This window comes from Phasianus colchicus, chromosome 16 (assembly GCF_987193195.1).
Source record: "Phasianus colchicus chromosome 16, bPhaCol1.hap1.1, whole genome shotgun sequence".
Classification (NCBI taxonomy): Eukaryota; Metazoa; Chordata; class Aves; order Galliformes; family Phasianidae; genus Phasianus; species Phasianus colchicus.
In genome coordinates this window covers 3066521-3083799 of record NC_143451.1, presented here as the reverse complement: position 1 = coordinate 3083799, position 17279 = coordinate 3066521, and the positions used below count along the sequence as shown (strand labels likewise).

The 17279-nt window shown below is 44.7% G+C and overlaps 2 protein-coding genes across 4 annotated transcripts; one reads left to right on the top strand and one right to left on the bottom strand.

Moving 5' to 3' along the window:
- Positions 1 to 272: 272 nt before the first annotated feature.
- Positions 273 to 11427, top strand: ALG1 (ALG1 chitobiosyldiphosphodolichol beta-mannosyltransferase). Of its 2 annotated transcripts, XM_031595364.2 has the most exons (13): positions 273 to 566; positions 655 to 732; positions 1841 to 1944; positions 2409 to 2557; positions 3608 to 3697; positions 3929 to 4045; positions 4914 to 5035; positions 5289 to 5327; positions 5901 to 5960; positions 6654 to 6764; positions 8598 to 8712; positions 9422 to 9497; positions 9837 to 11427. In XM_031595364.2, the coding sequence occupies exons 1-13, from the start codon at positions 362 to 364 to the stop codon at positions 9969 to 9971; spliced, it is 1401 nt and encodes a 466-aa protein (XP_031451224.1). In that variant the 5' UTR covers positions 273 to 361; the 3' UTR covers positions 9972 to 11427. The 2 variants fall into 2 exon arrangements, with proteins under 2 accessions (XP_031451224.1, XP_031451225.1); XM_031595365.2 differs by lacking the exon at positions 5289 to 5327.
- Positions 11428 to 12081: 654 nt separating this feature from the next.
- EEF2KMT (eukaryotic elongation factor 2 lysine methyltransferase) lies at positions 12082 to 17272 on the bottom strand. 2 transcript variants are annotated; one of them, XM_031595366.2, is made up of 8 exons: positions 17062 to 17272; positions 16920 to 16991; positions 16713 to 16793; positions 16497 to 16598; positions 15379 to 15512; positions 14151 to 14446; positions 13086 to 13232; positions 12083 to 12569 (listed from the first exon to the last, which is right to left on the bottom strand). In XM_031595366.2, exons 1-8 carry the CDS (start codon positions 17137 to 17139, stop codon positions 12469 to 12471), a joined length of 1011 nt encoding a protein of 336 aa, XP_031451226.1. In that variant the 5' UTR covers positions 17140 to 17272; the 3' UTR covers positions 12083 to 12468. The 2 variants fall into 2 exon arrangements, with proteins under 2 accessions (XP_031451227.1, XP_031451226.1); XM_031595367.2 differs by lacking the exon at positions 16713 to 16793 and having other exon boundaries at positions 12082 to 12569.
- Between the last annotated feature and the right edge of the window lie 7 nt (positions 17273 to 17279).

Sequence of the window (17279 nt, the reverse complement as noted above, 5' to 3'; positions counted from 1 at the left end):
TGTGCAGAACCGTTCCAGCATGGTGTAAAAGCTGTTGCCCAGGCAATACGTTTACTGTAGGCAGTGCTGAAGATGGACCCGCCTTCCTATACTCTTGTTTGGTTGCGTTCTGTGTGTGGGTAATGCTAACGGTGCTGCATCCCAACATGCTTTTGGTAATCCTGGGCACTGGCAGGTCTGTGTTTGAGCGTGCGGAGGTCCTTAAGAGCAACGCAAGCTCATTCTTTGGGTTCTCCTTTTCTCTTAATCGCTTAGTCTTTGTCGCTTGTTTTAGTTACTGAACACCAGTGTCCCGAATTAACACCAGAAGCCGTCCCGCTCAGGCGGGAAGGGGGCGCTGTGCCCGGTCGGGCTCCTCAAGATGGCGGCCGGCGGCGCCGCTCTGGCCGCGTTGGTGGCGCTGGTCGCGGTGACGGCGGCGCTGTGGCGGCGGCGGCGGGCGGTGCGCGGTGCGGGCCGGGTGTGCGTGGCGGTGCTGGGCGACCTGGGCCGCAGCCCGCGGATGCAGTACCACGCCTTATCGTTGGCCCGGCACGGACGCGGCGTCTCGCTGCTGGGATACTTCCGTGAGTGAGGGATCCGCGCTGTGGCGGGCGGGGCGGGGTGAGGTGAGGTGGGGGAGCCGCGGCTCTCAGCCTCCGTCCGCTCCCACAGAGACGAAGCCGCACCGCGACGTGCTGAGCAGCGGGGAGATCCGCGTGGTGCCGCTGTCGGAGCTGCAGTGCTTGCGAGGTGCGTGCGAGGCGGGCTGTGCGAGAGATCCTTGCTCTGTGCGGGAGATCCTTGCTCTGTGCGGGAGATCCTTGCTCTGTGCGGGAGATCCTTGCTCTGTGAGGCGCTGCGCCGCTGCCCGGAGCTGTGGGCGCCCGTCTGTGGGGGTGCGAATGGATACGGATGGGCTCGGGTGAAGCTCATGGGGTTCGGCAAAGTGCAGGGTTTGGCACTTGGGCTGCAGGAATGCCAGGCTTTGGTTCTGGAAGGAGCGGTCCTTGAGAGCAGCCCTGCAGAGAAGGACCTGGGGGTTTTGATAGATAAAAAGCTTAACGTGAGCCAGCAGTGTGCTCTTACAGCAAATGGCATCCTGGGCTCCATCAGCAGAGGGGTGGCCAGCAGGGACAGGGAGCTGATTGTCCCTCTCTGCTCTGCTCTTGTGAGGCCCCATCTGCAGTGCTGTGCCCAGGGCTGGAGCCCCCAGAACAAGAAAGACAGGGAGCTGTTGGAGAGGGTCCAGAGGAGCCACAGAGATGATCAGGGGACTGGAGCACCTCCCCTATGAGGACAGGCTGAGGGAGCTGGGCTTGTTCAGCCTGGAGAAAAGAAGGCTGCGGGGTGACCTCATGGCAGCCTTCAGTACCTAAAGGGAGCCCACAGACAGGAGGGGAATCAACTCTTTGAAAGGGTAGATAACAGCAGGACGAGGGGAAATGGTTTGAAGTTGAGGGAGGGGAGATTTAGGTTGGATGTCAGGGGGAAGTTCTTCATTATGAGAGTTGGTGAGGTGCTGGAACAGCTGCCCAGAGAGGCTGTGGATGCCCCGTCCATCCCTGGAGGTGTTCAAGGCCAGGCTGGATGGGGCCCTGGGCAGCCTGGGCTGGTATGAAATGTGGAGGTTGGTGGCCCTGCGTGTGGCAGGGGGTTGGAGATTCGTAATCCCGAGGTCCCTTCCAACCCTGGCCATTCTGTGATTCTTTGATTCATGGGGATGGTGATTATGTGGGCACAGGGCTCTGCTGTCACCAAGGGCTGTTACTTTAAAGCTTTCTGATCACTGCTGTTTTCTGACACATGTTGCTGTGCATGGAACTGTGATCTTCCCACGGGATTTTGTGCCATTTTGCAGTTGGGCCAAAGCTTTTGCAGTACGTTGTGAAAGTCATTGCACAGACTGTGCAGTTACTGCACACGATGCTGAGGATGGATCCGCCCTCCTATGTTCTCCTCCAGGTATGTCTGTGTGTGGGTAATGTTATTGGTGTTGCACTGCAACGTGTTCATAGCAGCTTTGGGCACTGGCCTTCTGTATTTGATAAATTCAACAACCTCTCTGTTCATTATGATCTTTTAATGGATTTTTAATCTCCTTTTTTTTTCTCTCTGTTCGATGTTCCTTTTCTTTATCTTATCACTGGTAGACAGTGATAGGACAAGGGGAAATGGTATTAGGGGGAAGCTGTTCACTGAAGGGCTGGTGTGGCCTTGGCACAGATTGCCCTGAGAAGTTGTGGATGCTCCATCCCTGGAAGTCTTTACTGGCAGGCTAGATGGAACTCTGGGCTCCCTGATGGGGTGTTGGCAGAGCTGCCTGAAATTCAATGATCTCTGAAGTCCCTTCCAAGCCATTCTGTTACAATTCCAGTTAAGTGTTTGTCACTGAGTCTTAGGATATTTTCCTCTTTTTTATTAAACAGAATCCTCCAGGTTTGCCCAGTATAGCTGTTGCCTGGGTTGCCTGTCTTTTCTGGAGAAGCAAGCTGATAATTGATTGGCACAATTATGGATACACTATCATGAGTCTGAATCATGGAAAGAATCACCCGCTAGTGCTCATTGCAAAATGGTTTGTACAGTAATTGCTTCTCTTTATTAATTATGTTCCTTTGCAGGACTTGAAACAATGGAAAGTAGAGAGGAGAATATCATTAGCAAAGGTTTGTTTCCATGAACAAGTTCTGGATTTTGCTATGTTGAATTTCCATTTTAGTAAAAGTGTTCTTTCAGATGCCTTTGTTAAAGACTTAGGAAGGTGTTGCTAATTGGAATTCTGCAGAATACACTAAAGATTCTGTCTAAGTGAATTTCTTCTGTATGTATGTAGCTTGAAGGAATCAGATTGTTTTCTAAAGTAATTTGTGAGCAATTTCTACAAATTCCTTTCACTTTTTATTATATACTGTAAGACATTCAGCTTAAAGGGTAGGAAGTAGTCTTGTACATATGCATGATAAAGTGCAGAAAGCACATTTTGTTCTAAGAAGAATAGGTTGTAACAAAAAAAAAAACTAATATTAATTAAATTTAGGTGATGGTACCCAATACAGTGTGTGCTCATGCCCTGTGAGCTACCTAGAAAAAGGAAAATGAAGTCATTAGAAACCTTTGTCTTTAAGTTGGTGTGTGAATGCTGCAAGAACTAAAAGGTTTGCTGATGTGGTTTAAACATGTTCCCATTAGTTGAACCTGTTTGGTGAAGTAAATGGAGTGCATATGCAAACTTGGATCTTACTGCCATAACTTTGTCTAGCGTAGTGTTTTTTATTTTAATTTATTATTCTCTAATACTGCTTTATACTCCAGTCCACCTTTAAAGGTCGTTTTGTTTCTTGCTGAACCAACGTGTCTACTTCTTGGTAACAGTTTTAAAAGCTTTAGAGAGTTGTGTTTTTAGGCTTTAAAGAACAAGGAATCATACATATCCCTTCTCGTGAACTGATATCACTGTAGTATAACAGTACAATTACACATCTACTCTTTGTAAATTAAGCTGAAGTTACTGGGAGCAGTTGAGATTCTTTTTGTTTGGCTTTTAGTTAGCATCGATGCTGGAGAGCAGTTACTGTGTGTGTGTTGGGGTTGCCTGGGGTTCTTACTAGGTTTTAATTTCTGTCAGGTATGAGAAGCTTTTTGGGCGTTTGTCTGACTATAACCTGTGTGTCACTGATGCCATGAAGGAAGATCTGCAGGTGAATTGCAACATCAAGTGAGTTTAATACTTGTAATATTATGTGTGTGCTCAAAGCAACATGAAAGCATGTAGCCCTGGTGAGCCTGGGTTCAGAGTAATGCTACAGAAGCAACTGTCAGGGCAATTTTGTCTTGTTTTTGTGGCTGTGTTTCAACTATTGAATAGACACCTAAGAAAGACATCCTTTGTACAGGATTTTTTGTTGGATCTGATGTTTATTTAACTGGTGAATTTATTCCATTACAGAGCAGTAACGTTGTATGACAGGCCAGCTTCTTATTTTAAGGAAACACCATTAGAACTTCAGCATCAATTGTACATGAAACTTGCCAAAGACTATGAACCATTTAAGCCACAGCATGTGTAAGTAAAGCCTGCAGTCGTAGTCCTTAACTGAATGGCACAAAGTTAGGGCATTTAGTCACCTTTAGATGGAGGCATAAGCTTCTGCATATCAACAGATGCCGGTCTTTGTTTGCTTTTGGCCAGGAGCAGATACTGTGCAAGTGCATTTAATTGCCACTGGAGAGGCCAGAATGAATGAAGTCATTGAACTGTGATAGCACATGGCTTGGTGTGTAAAACTAAGTGGGGTTGTTTGTTTGTTTGATGTAAATGTTAGCCCTGAGGAAATCTGTAACAGTATCTGAAGTGTGAAAGTAGTTGTTTAATTCCTGCTGGACTAGTTGGCAATGATTGGATGCCACATTCATAGCATTAATTTAGGAACTGTCTTAAGAATGAACTCTCCATTCGTTTAATATGGAGAGTTTTCAAGGTCTTGCTCTAAGCATTAAGCATTTTCTTCTGGTTATGTGCAGGATGTCTGCTGTAATGGACAGCTTAACAGGCAGCTGCTATACCAAACTAATGCCTGAAATGAAGGGGGAATCCACAGTATAATGTGTATAACAGCTTCCTTTTTGGCAATGCCAACCATTGGTTGTGTAGGTTCTGACTTTAATTAAATAAATGCATTGTTGGCCATTGCCCTCTAATAAGTATTTGACACAGCATGAGAAGATGGGGATGTGCTTATAGCAGTAGGAGAGGTTAACACCAATCTCCTGCCATCAGGGATGTCTCTGCAGTTATGACTGTTTCCAGAGAAGTTGGGTAGCAAATCTGAAACCAAGTGCTTGGAAATTCATGCTTCTGAAGCATTGCATTTCCTTCTGTGTTTGTTGGCTGTGTCTGTGTAGTCCATATTCAGGAAGTTCTGTTTATGCAGTACAGAGTCTGTCAGTTGGAATGCTGAGAGGTCTGCCTTTACAGAGAGGGATGAGAAGAGTGGGGATGTGATGAAAAGCAGAGGACGGCCAGCTCTTCTCATCAGCAGCACCAGCTGGACAGGTTTGTAAACTGTTTATTTTTAATACATTGGCATATTTTAATAAAAGAATATTAGGTCTGTTTGTACTTCCTCACACTGGACACTTGCCATGCTGTATTTCCATCACAAGTATATAGTTGTAGACTTTCAAAAATGAACATAATTGCAGCAAATTTTTAACAGGAAAAGGATATTCCATACTTAAATCTTTGAGATGTAACTGATTATAAATGCTAAAAACGTGGATGTTGCTAATAAGGCCCTTTCTTTCAGAGGATGAAGACTTTTCAGTCCTTCTGAAGGCATTAGAAGGTCAGTGCTAAGGAATGCCTCTCATCTGTACAAAGGGGGGTGCTTTATTGCTGGATAGTTCATGAGAGCTTTTTCTAAGTAATACTGCCACTGTATTCAAGTGAAAGTGCAGGTGTGTGTGATTGGTCTGCAGTGGTTTAAGAGTAGGAGCTGGCATAAGAAATGAGGCATCTGATTTCAACTCAGGGTGGTGTTGTGGGGGAATTATATTTCTCACTTGTAAATTGCAGTTTATTTTCTGAGCTGTGTGTATACTCTCCACAGGCTGCTGATAATAGGAAGGAAGGGAATATGCGTTGTCTCTTTAGAAACTACAGCTGTAGTAAACTCATGCAATGAAATGGCCAATATAGCTTAGTCAAAGAAATGTTTTATGGTTAATGCTTTCTAAACATGCTGTAATTTATTTCTATAGAGGTTTGTGGATTTAATATATGAAAACTTACTTTACAACTGTCTGGTGAGACATATGTTTATGAAGAAATCACTTGAAGTAGGAAGCTAAATTATTTGCACGCGGTGACCCTTTATGATCAGCCATCCATTTACTTGTCAGGTTTTTGTCTTCCCCAGGTTATGAGCAGTATATCAATGAGGGAGTCAAGCTTCCAGCCTTAGTATGTGTGATAACAGGTAATGCTTTCTTCGTGTTGTAATTCTTTCTTTTTGTTTTTTGCTAATAGAGATGTTCACTTTTGTACTGTTTGCTCTGATGTTGAAGGGAGAGGAGGTTGTGTTGTCTTTATCTGACTGGAAGTCAGAATGGTAATTTATAGTTGGATTCTTACAGCAGTGTAACCATGGTATGTTTTTAAAGAGGGGAGGCTCTCACCTGCCTGTCTCACACAGCTGTGGGTTGCACCATGCTCAGCATTTAACCTTAACATCTTTAATGTCGAGATGCTGCAGCAAAAGAAACACGAAAGCTGATGTTTGGAATGTTTTAAGCAAAAAAGTTTTCTTACTGCTGACAAAAAGTTTTGCAAAAAAAAAAAAATTGAATGACTGCAGTTTAGTTAACTTCCTCACTAACAGCAGACTAAATGTTAGTGTGATTTTAAGAGCAAACTGTTCTGTTCCTGATGGCTGTAAACAAAGTGCATGTCAGCACTGGCTGATAGTGATAGCAAGCTTTTTCAGTTTAGTGCCAGTTCACCTTGCTTTCAGGAGGACTTAATCTCTCAGGTGTCTTTTGGAGGGTGGTGGTTGGTATATTTTGATGCCTCTGAGGGAGTTTGTCACCTGTACAGCAGCATGCACTGATTGCACCTGATTTTCAATCATCAAAAATCACTGCTATCTTCTTTTTTTCCATGCTTTAAAAAGGTAAAGGACCCCTAAAAGAGTACTACAATGGCCTGATAAAGAAACTGCACTTTAAACATATCCGGATCTGTACACCATGGCTGGAAGCTGAGGATTACCCAGTTTTACTTGGTAAACAGTGAATTATGAAATAGATTTGATGTGTTGAAGTATGGAAAAACAATTCAGCAGAATCATAGTACCTGTGTTGCTATTACTGCCAGTTATTTTTTTCTCCATTTTTCTAACTGTGCTGCAATACAGTGTGTGTTCATATGTTCGTGTTCCAGTTCGCTCGCCTAAGCAGGTCAGAAAAGACACCTCAGTTTTTGACTGAGCACCCAAAAGAAGCTGAAATTCTAAATAATGATGTTTTTGGAATAGTGTTCCCTTGGCACATTCACGGTGTTGCATACAGTGTGATAAGCTCAATACAGTAGTCATAAAATCATACAATGGCCTGGGTTGAAAAGGAGCACAATGCTCATCCAGTTCCAACCCCCTGCTGTGTGCAGGTCACCAACCAGCAGCCCAGGCTGCCCAGAGCCACATCCAGCCTGGCCTTGAATGCCTGCAGGGATGGGGCATCCACAGCCTCCTTGGGCAACCTGTTCCAGTGCATCACCACCCTCTGGGTGAAAAACTTCCTCCTAATATCCAACTTAACGCTCCCCTGTCTCAGTTTAAAACCATTCCCCCTTGTCCTATCACTACCCACCCTCATAAGCAGTCATTTCTGAGGTATTGAGATGGGTTTGGTCCACAGAGCAGAACAGCATGGAGACCCCAGCCCTGTTCCTATAGGACACAAAACAGCTTCAGGCAAGGAAGGATTTCCACCATTAGAAAGAGCGGGTTGAATCTAATTGCCCCAAAAGAGAAAAGCTCCGTGTCCCATCCCCAGACCCTCAGGCCTTCAGCATCTCTACATGCAGCAGGAAATTAGTAAATTGCTATTTGTGTGATTTCCTAGATCTTTGCCCATAGGACATTTTTGTCCTGTCACATAACGTAAACTCCAGGCTTCGGCTGCTCAGAGAATCGTAAGTCACCGGAGGGAGAAAAGCAGAGTTGTCACCTGGTCCCTTGGAGAGACACAGCTCTGCACAGCCATCCCCAGAGCCTCCCCTGACACGCAGAGCCACGACCACACCGTGCGCCCTCTGCTGTCTGCTCACACTGCTGGGGCAGCCCCACAGCACGGCTGCACCCTGAGGTCACCACCCTCTGAGTGAAAAGCTTCCTCCTAATATTCAACCTAAACCTCCCCTGTCTCAGTTTAAAACCATTCTCCCTTGTCCTATCACCATTCACCCTCATAAACAGCCATTCCCCCTCCTGTTTATATGCTCCATTCAGCTATTGGAAGGCTACAGTGATCATCTTGTCCAGCTTCTTGTCTACCAGGACCCCCAAGTCCTTCTCTGCAGGGCAGCTCTCAAGGAGATCTTCCCCCAGTTTGTATAAATACCTGTGTTTGCCCCAGCCCAAATGCAGCACCCTGTACATACGTACTTATCCAATTTGATCTTGGGTTTCAGATCTGCCAGCTGAGGTGGCTGTAACACGTGGCGTTTATCTGGGAGTTGTTGAGTAGTGAAGATAACATCTCTAAAATGGTGTTGTGATTTCTCTGTTCTGGAATCACTTGAATAGAAGAGGTCACTAGTGAGCTGTGCAGCATATCCTGCCTGGATTGGGGTATCTCTGTGTGGGTATCTGTTTCGAGCAGGTGAAGAGGCCAAAATGCTGTTCTGTGAGAAACGTGAGATTTACAAATTCTCTTTAATTTGACAGGAATTTGCCTGGTTTGTTTCTAAATAGAGTCATATAGTTCAATATCTCTTGCTCATATGTAGCTCACATCGCCCAAAAAAAAACCTCCACATACATATGAGTATGCAGTAAGACCAGAAAAGCTGCTTCAGAGAATTCAAGGTCTTGTCTGCTTTGTTTGCTTTTTAGGCTCAGCAGACTTGGGTGTGTGTCTCCATAAATCATCTAGTGGATTGGATTTACCTATGAAGGTGGTGGATATGTTTGGCTGTTGCTTACCCGTGTGTGCAATATATTTTGAATGGTAAGAGTTTGCTTATTCTGCTACCAGGATTTAAAGGATCATATAAGCACTATTCCACTATTTTTACAAAGAGTTCAGCAGCTTCTGCATGTATCAATGAGATTCCAGTATCGTGCCATAACAACTTGGATTCAAAAGGACAAACTTCAAATGTCAGAGTTGTTTTATTTAAGGGCAGCTAAAAATTAACACCACTTTCTACAAACTGTGGAGCATTTAATGCAACCAGTTGCCTTGGAAATGAATAACCCATCATCCTGTGTTGCTGTATACTTCATTTAAAAAACAATCAAAGCTTCATTCTGCATAGAAGGTTTTTGTTGTGTGAAGAGGTGAATATATGCAGTAGTCAATGCACAGTCCTTTGGGGGAAAAAGTAGTTCTTACAAATAAATAGGTGTTAATTGCAAGTATCTCGTGTACTGAACATGGGCAGATTTTCCTTATGGATTGAAGTTGATTATTGCCCTCATTTTGACATATGTGCAGATAAGTGGCACAGTGACTGAGTGAGGGCCCTTTTGTATTGTACTGCAATACAGTATTGCAATACAAGTTTAATTTAAACTTCAGTAACTGCCTTTGGTTCCATTTTGTCAGGAGTTCAACCCCTACCTGCACTCTTCAAAGTAAAGATACACAGTGCAACTTTTGAAAAGTGTATGTCCCACTCACTTTTTTTCTATTTTTTTCTATGACTTGTTCCCAGTTTACATGAACTTGTGAAACACAATGAAAATGGGCTGATATTCAGGGATTCAGATGAACTTGCAGAACAACTGAAGGTAAAGACATAAGAGATTATTCTTTCCTACTAACTCTAACCACAGAAGTGTTAGTACGTGAGCTACATCATTCTTGTGTGACAATCATTTGTATATTTTGCATTCTCAGAGGGCACTGCTTTGCCTGCTGGGTCTTATTGGCCACATTTCTATTTGAATAAAAATCTGAAGCTGTCAGGAACATCCTAAATATTTCAATATTGAACTATGTAGAGGGTAAGACCAAAGATCGCATTCTTACTGCAACACTGAAGTTAAGGGTTAGCACGGGGAAAAGCTAGAATTAATCCAAAATGGAATGCAATGGTATTTTTGTGTTATTTTTTTTTTAACTTACAGATGCTTTTCTTGGAATTTCCCACGGTGGAAAGCAAACTCCATGAGTTCAGGAAAAACCTTCGTGCATCCAAGCAGCTGAGCTGGGATGAGAGTTGGGACCAGACTGTTCTTCCTTTACTTAGCCAGACTGAATGACTTTTTTGGAGATGTTGTGTCAAAAAAGCTACCAGATGTATGCAGCTCCAGGACTGTCTTAAGTGGTGAATAAACATTTGGTATTGTTTACAACTGTAATTTTTAACTGATCAGACATATCTCTTCCTTTTCAACTGGAGCTTCTTGTGTGGGTAATAATAGTGCAGAAGATGCAGCTGAGGTTCCTAGTTGTGTGTAAGTCTTTATGGAGGGTGAGGTTCCTGTGCTGAAGAGGCTGATCCTTGTCATCTGCCTGCCTGTATTACTTGGGATGGATCTCCAAAGCATGGGAGGTTTAGTTGAGGAACTCATGTGTCAAGTCTGTTTAATTGGGCTGCTTGAAGGCTTCTTGTAGCTGAAGGTATACGTGTATAACCTGCACCAGTTTTACCTCCTGTACAAGAAATGCATTCCTGGGTGATTTTATTCTGCAAGTGGGAAACTTCTATTTAATTTGAGTTTTTGTTTGAAATGATGGTACAGTATTTTTCTGTTTTTTCCTGTGGTTAACATTCCTGGCTAGTCTTCCCTAGCTAATCTTCCCTAGCCAAGTACAGAATATCTTCTTGTATTTTTTTAAAATTGAGATAGAACTACTTAATTTTAGAGGTTTTTACCTCTTTTTTTTTTTTTTTAATAGTGGATGCAAGAGTACAGCAGCCCAGCTGCTGGTATGGGACAGCTTTATTCAACACTGAGAGGAAAATACACCTTTCAGTGACTGTTGTGCTCATATACTGAATTTCCCTCAAGAAAGGAATGCATTTTATGTATTATTTCAATAGAAAAGGAAAAAAGATGAAATTAAAGTATGAGTGATGTAATAAAAGTGCACTTCACTTTCTGAGCAGTCACCCTGGTGTAGCCTTCATCTTTTTTTTCCCCTCCTTGTTAACATTCATATGCAGACCCAGTGCTTACAGGATGCTTTCTAAAAACCATCTTTATAAAAATGAAGGTAGCCATTTAAGGAATAAACATGTTTGGTTTTATCATAGAGTTGCTGCCTGCTTGGCTCTCTTAAGAGCCTTTAGTTCAGCAGTGGTGTGTTGTTGCAGTGGATTCTGCAGCAGTGTTTTTAAACCAGCTTACAGAGTAATCATTTAATATCTGCTTTTGCCAAGCCAGGCAGTCATTTGCAAATGTGACCTTTCTCTTCCACCATGGCAGACACACTTGCAAAGAGTGATTTGGTTCCACTGGGGGGAAGATGACAATAAGTTGTTTCCTGTAGGGGTCTGGCAGTTTGACTAGCTCAAATGATCCATAGAGATTTATTTGCTGATTGTTTCTCTCTACTGTTTTCCAGCAAATTCCTATCCAGTGTTACAGCAGTCCCCTGTAGCCAGTGATGCACATGGAAGTAAACTAAGCATTTCTCTATTGTACATAGTGATGCTGATGAAAGCTTTAGAGAGGTTTGTCTTCCTGTAATAAATTTGGTTGGATCCAATATGAGCCATCTAGCCATACAGAACTACTTAGTGGCACGAGGGCTTTTGTAGCAGGGAAGATAAAAGAAACTGCTGCTTGGCTTCTAGTGCGCATTAACTGCAATTCTTCCTTGTCAGGGAGAAGCAGCTAAAATAAAGTCTGGTCAGGTTACTTCTGTATATCCAGCTTCATGCCAGCAGTCGTGGGCTTCTTCAGCTTGAATGTTTCTTCAATTACCTGTCATTTGCCTTCTCTCAATTACTACAGAAGGAGGAAGTGAATTATTTCTTCATTTTCTTAAAGTAGCTTCTAAGACAACATCTAGAAATGCAAATTAATGGAGGAGAAAATAATGTATTCAGTTCTGCTTCAGGGCTAATACTGGCCAATGGCAAACTGGCTAATGGATTATGTGAAGTTTCAAAGCAGGTAAGCTAAGTTCTTCATCTTGCACAAGTAACAGTCCATGTGTGAGAGAAATGCAAATCAAGTTCTGATTTTTGTCAGCACTGCAGAGCAGAGATGTTCCTGTAGCATCAAATAATCCTGTGACACTGCATATTCTGTAGGCATTACTCATGTTGTTCTGGGATGACACACATTGCAATTTTGCAAATATGCAAGCATACAAAAAGAGCTGACATCAATTACAGCTGGTTTTAGTATTAAAAACGTTTATTATAAAACACTGTTCTACTCCCTTGTCAGTATGAGATGCACACCTGCAGGAGCACAGGGCGAGTCTGTGTTGTTTACAAATCAAAACTGCATTTAAATAATTGAATTCAGTTCTACAGAATCAAAGTGCATCACAATTAGGGCGTTTTTCTGTACAGCTTGTGGTGCACAGATGCTTATAAGGAGCAGCTGCTCGCTTGCACGCATGCTGGCAACTGCAGGAAGAAACATAACTCATCTTGACAACAGCTCGTGAGTATGTGGTACATGCAGAAGGGTGTTCTTGGTGCATGCCTCCCAGTGTGTTTCTAGAATTTAAGACAGTCTTGTAGCAAGGATAAGATAGTTCCTGCTCCTCTGAAATCCTGCGTTGTATTTACCAAATCTATATGAATAGTTGCAGGATAGTCACGTTGGGCTGTGTATCATGGAGAAAAATACTATTGCTGTGGGCTGGAATAATCTGCCATCTGATCCCAGCTTTATCTGCAAAGAGAAACATTGGAATCATATTTCTGCTTAATGAAATAAAGAGCAAAAGTTGCACGTCGAGTTCTGTACAAAGAGATTTCTGCATGCTGGTACAAATGTAGCAGCATCATTTTGTTAATTAGCCAACCACTGTGGTCCAGCTGTAGTGCTGTAAGGCTGCAGAAGATAAGGTTTTGAAGTGTGAGAAGTCCTGCATCCCTTCCATTTACTTAAATCTCTCCTCCTTTTTACAGTTACAAGTTGCAGGCTACATTTAAACCTTTTCACAGTTACAATGTAGGTTTTTTCCTGTTCTAGGCTTAACCCTTATGATCTTTCCTATTAGCAGCAAACTTGTGATGTGTCTCAAATTGATGCTGTAACAAATGAGAGTGGTGACAGGATGCAGCAAAAGGCTGAGATGTTTTAATTTCCTGAGCAAAAAAGAAATGTTCCTGTTCATCTCCACTACAGATTAAGTAATTGGGAGAGGCCAAATCTATTGATACAGTGAATGAAAAAGGCACCTACCAAGTTCAGCCTGGAACATGTGGTAAGTGTCTGCGTTACGGACTGTCAAAGCAATATAGATCTCAGGTTTTCTATCTGCTCTTAAAGTGGAGAACTTCTGTAGCATACCAATAAGGGATAAGGTTACCTCTGGATCATATACTACATCTGCATGGGAAAAAAAAGGGAAATATTCAGTATTAATTAAGAATTGAGCAGAAAGCAAGCTACGGAATATAAAAGATCAAATATTCACTTGAAGGAGGAAGGATAATTACTTTTAACTGAGAGATCAGAAATTTTCAGGAAGAGATTTTAGAAGATGCACTGTTTTCTATGATTCTATGATAAGCAAATTCAAGAAAACAGCTGTTTTCAGTGTTATCCCTCATGGGAATACTGAGGTTCCTATTTAAAATTATGAGGGTCTTAAAAGTGGCAGATTTATCATCTGTTTCTGGATTAAAAAAAAATGCAGAAAGAAAAAATAATTTGCTCTTCAGTGTTAGGTAAACAGCTGCTGAATAGATGAAACAAGACAAAATGGTGCAAGGAGCTGGGAGGCATTTCTCCAGGTACAGTAACTGAGGTAGGGCTGTCAGAGCCCTGTACACACATCATCACAGAATCACAGAATGGCCTGGGTTGCAAAGGAGCACAATGCTCACCCAGTTCCAACCCCCTGCTGTGTGCAGGTCACCAACCAGCAGCCCAGGCTGCCCAGAGCCACATCCAGCCTGGCCTTGAATGCCTGCAGGGATGGGGCATCCACAGCCTCCTTGGGCAACCTGTTCCAGTGCCTCACCACCCTCTGAGTGAAAAACTTCCTCCTAATATCCAACCTAAACCTCCCCTGTCTCAGTTTAAAACCATTCCTCCTTGTCCCATCACTACCCACCCTCATAAACAGCCATTCCCCCTCCTGTTTATATGCTCCCTTCAAGTACTTGAAGGCCACAACGAGGTCTCCCTAGAGCCTTCTCTTCTCCAAGCTAGATAAACACAAACATCTTTGTGTTTATTTCTGTTACCTGCTTTTTCCTGCATGATACTGCAAAGTCAGGCATGACCAGAAGGGAGAGGTACCTGCTGCAATGATGACATCTGCTTGCAGAGCCAGCAGTTGCTTTTCTGTAACTGAACCCCAGTCGAGCTCTGCAACAATGAGTTTGGGCTGTTGGTATTCCTGCCCTTCTGCCTCCTGCCCTTGGGCTGGATTCGTAGTTTCAGATTCCAGAGTAAAGCCATTCAAAAGGATGTTTTCTGTCAGCTGTTTGAGAACACAGTGGTGGTAATCACTGAATATGTATGTCTTGGGATTGCAGGTTTTGCAGATCACAAGTCCAGTGAAGCCGACTCCACTTCCTAATTCCAGGACTGTCCTAAAGGTTAATGGTGTAAAATAAGAATTGATGAGGACTTTGTCATTTAGTTGTGTAATCAGAATACTCCAAGTTTATCTAAAGATAAATTCAGCTACAGATTATCTCAATTTTTGAGCAAATCCTCTACAATCTGTTTGTTTCAAGCAACTGGTAAAGTTGGCAAACAAGATGCAATTATAAGAATTAATCACTGGAATTATTAATTCCATCATGGGGGTGAGAATCATTCCACCTCTCTCTGGACTTCTGCAGCAGTTATCTGTATCAGAACTGGATGTCCACTTCTTTTCTTAGTGGAGAGAAGCGAATGTTTCTGAAGCACAGTTCTTTTCTTCTTGAGGTACTTAAAATTAATTTAGCTGAAGCTGTGCCCAGAAGTGACCATTCCTTTCTGGTGCTTAAATACAAAGCATCTTTCAGTATCTACAGGGGGCCTATAAGAAAGAAAGGGACAGATTCTTTAGCAGGATCTGTTGTGATAGGACAAAGGGAAATGGTTTCAAACTAAAAGAGGGGACATTTGGAGTGGATATCAGAAAAAAGTTACTTAATGTTTCTGTGGTGAGGCTCTGGCACAGGTTGCTGTATATGCCACATCCCTGGATACACCCAGAACCATACATGGGGCCCTGGGCAGCCTGAGCTGTGGCTGACAGTCCCCACCATGGGCTGGGGATGGAGGGCTGTAAGGCTCCTTCCAACCCAACCCAATGCTGGGATTCTGTTGTAAGTTACTGGTTAGACAGCATGTGAGCAGAAATTCAACAGCCTACAGCACAGAGCAGATCAGAATAGGTGCTATAATGGTTTTCATCTTAAAGCCTGTTTTCAAGAGATGACTTTGTAGTTACTTTAACTGTTGCAGGATAGGAGGAAAGCAGTTGTTACCCGGCACCAAATCCCACTTCTGTCCATGATGCTGTTGTTACCTGTTAGTGAAAACCTTGGGGTTCTCCGTTGCCCACTCAGCGAGGTGCAGAGCAGCATCCCACGTGACGAGCCCTGTGGTTCCCTGAGAGATAATGGCCACACTCTCAGAAAGGGTCACAGGTTCTCCTGAAGGCTGGAGATCACACATGGCGGAGAGAGAGATGTCAGCAAAGGCAGCCGTGCTGTAGCTCACAGCAGTGCTGCAGCCTGGAAAAGAGGGCTGGAAGCACTCTGGGCTTCTGGAAGCGATGAACACTTTAACTCAGAATCACACAGAATCACAGAATGGCCCGGGTTGGAAAGGACCTCAAGGATCATGAAGCTCCAACCTCCTGCCACAGGCAGGACCACCAATGTCCCCATTTATTACCATCTCAGGGCCCCATCCAACCTGGCCTTGAACACCTCCAGGGATGGACGGGGCATCCACAGCCTCTCTGGGCAGCAGTTCCAGCACCTCACCACTCTCATAGTAAAGAACTTCCTCCTGACATCCAACCTAAATCTCCCCTCCCTCAACTTCAAACCATTTCCCTTGTCCCGCAGTTATCTGCCCTTTCACAGAGTTCATTCCCCTCCTGTTTGTAGGCTCCCTTTAGGTACTGAAGGCTGCAATGATTCACCCCGCAGCCTTCTTTTCTCCATGCTGAACAAGCCCAGCTCCCTCAGCCTGTCTTTGCAGGGGAGCTGCTCCAGTCCCCAATCATCTCTGTGGCTCCTCTGGACTCTCTCCAACAGCTCCCTGTCTTTCTTGTGCTGGGGGCTCCAGCCCTGGACACAGCACTGCAGATGGGGCCTCACAAGAGCAGAGTAGAGGGGAACAATCACCTCCCTGTCCCTGCTGGCCACCCCTCTGCTGATGGAGCCCAGGATGCCATTTGCTTTCCGAGCTGTAAGAGCACACTGCTGGCTCACGTTAAGCTTTTTATCTATCAAAACCCCCAGGTCCTTCTCTGCAGGCTGCTCTCAAGGACCGCTCCTTCCAGAACCAAAGCCTGGCATTCCTGCAGCCCAGAAGATCTTCAGAGGTCACCTGGTCCAACCCCCTGCACTGAACAGGTGCTTACTTTAGATGATTAAAAGTGATTTGTAATGAAGCAGTATCGTTGGTGTTTACCAGTAAGTAGCTTTTGTAGCAGCGAGTGGATTCTTCCTCGTTTAAGACAGGTGCCAATGCATCGTACAGCTCATCCAGGGGATCGGCCGCCGTGGATTCGTGCTGTGAAAAGAGAACAGAGCCTTCAAACGGTGCCCCAAAGCAGAGAACAGACGCTGAATGCCCAACTAACGACATGAAGCACAGAGGTGCGAGCAGTGCCGAAAGCAGCGCTACCTTCTTAATGAGCTCGGTGAGGAAGCAGCGTCTGTAGGAGGCGGGCGGGGGAAACCGCGCACACAGCGGATGGAGGACGGTCTGAAACAAGAAATCCGCCACTGAGCGGGGAGGGTTCGCGAAATGCCGACGGCTTCGTGCTGTACTCGGAGGCAGCGATGCTGAAAACACCCGGCCGTATTTTCCACGCGGTCCTTTCTGCCGTACCTGGTGCAGGATGTCCGAGAGCAGGGAGGACCGGAGGCGCTGCGGGGCGGCCGTCAGCTGCTGCTCCAGTTCCTAAAGCACAGCGAGAGCGGAGCTGAACCGAGCGGCCGAGCCCCGCAGCCCCCAACCCGGCCCAGCTCACCGCCCAGGGCATGCCGCGGAGCTGCCGCGCCGCCAGGAAGCGCCGCTGGAAGAGCAGCCCGAGCTCCGGCCCCGCCATCCGCCCGAGGCCGCCGTAGCCCGGCTCCGCTGCCGGCGAAGGGGAGCGGCGAGGAGCAGCGCCGTCGCCCCGAACGGGGACTCGAACCCAGGACTCTCGGATCGAAAGCCCAACGCTCCCCGCACCCGTGGCTGCGGCCG

Bases quoted from the DNA above. Each gene is read 5' to 3' on its own strand.
- ALG1 (XM_031595364.2), top strand. From the start codon at position 362: ATGGCGGCCGGCGGCGCCGCTCTGGCCGCGTTGGTGGCGCTGGTCGCG. The intron at 3,698-3,928 runs GTGAGTTTAATA...ATTCCATTACAG, and splicing joins CAGGTGAATTGCAACATCAA to AGCAGTAACGTTGTATGACA. The intron at 5,036-5,288 runs GTTTGTAAACTG...CCTTTCTTTCAG, and splicing joins CAGCAGCACCAGCTGGACAG to AGGATGAAGACTTTTCAGTC.
- EEF2KMT (XM_031595366.2), bottom strand. From the start codon at position 17,139: ATGGCGGGGCCGGAGCTCGGGCTGCTCTTCCAGCGGCGCTTCCTGGCG. The intron at 16,992-17,061 runs GTGAGCTGGGCC...GCTGTGCTTTAG, and splicing joins TCCGCGGCATGCCCTGGGCG to GAACTGGAGCAGCAGCTGAC. The intron at 16,794-16,919 runs GTACGGCAGAAA...TTCTTGTTTCAG, and splicing joins TCTCGGACATCCTGCACCAG to ACCGTCCTCCATCCGCTGTG.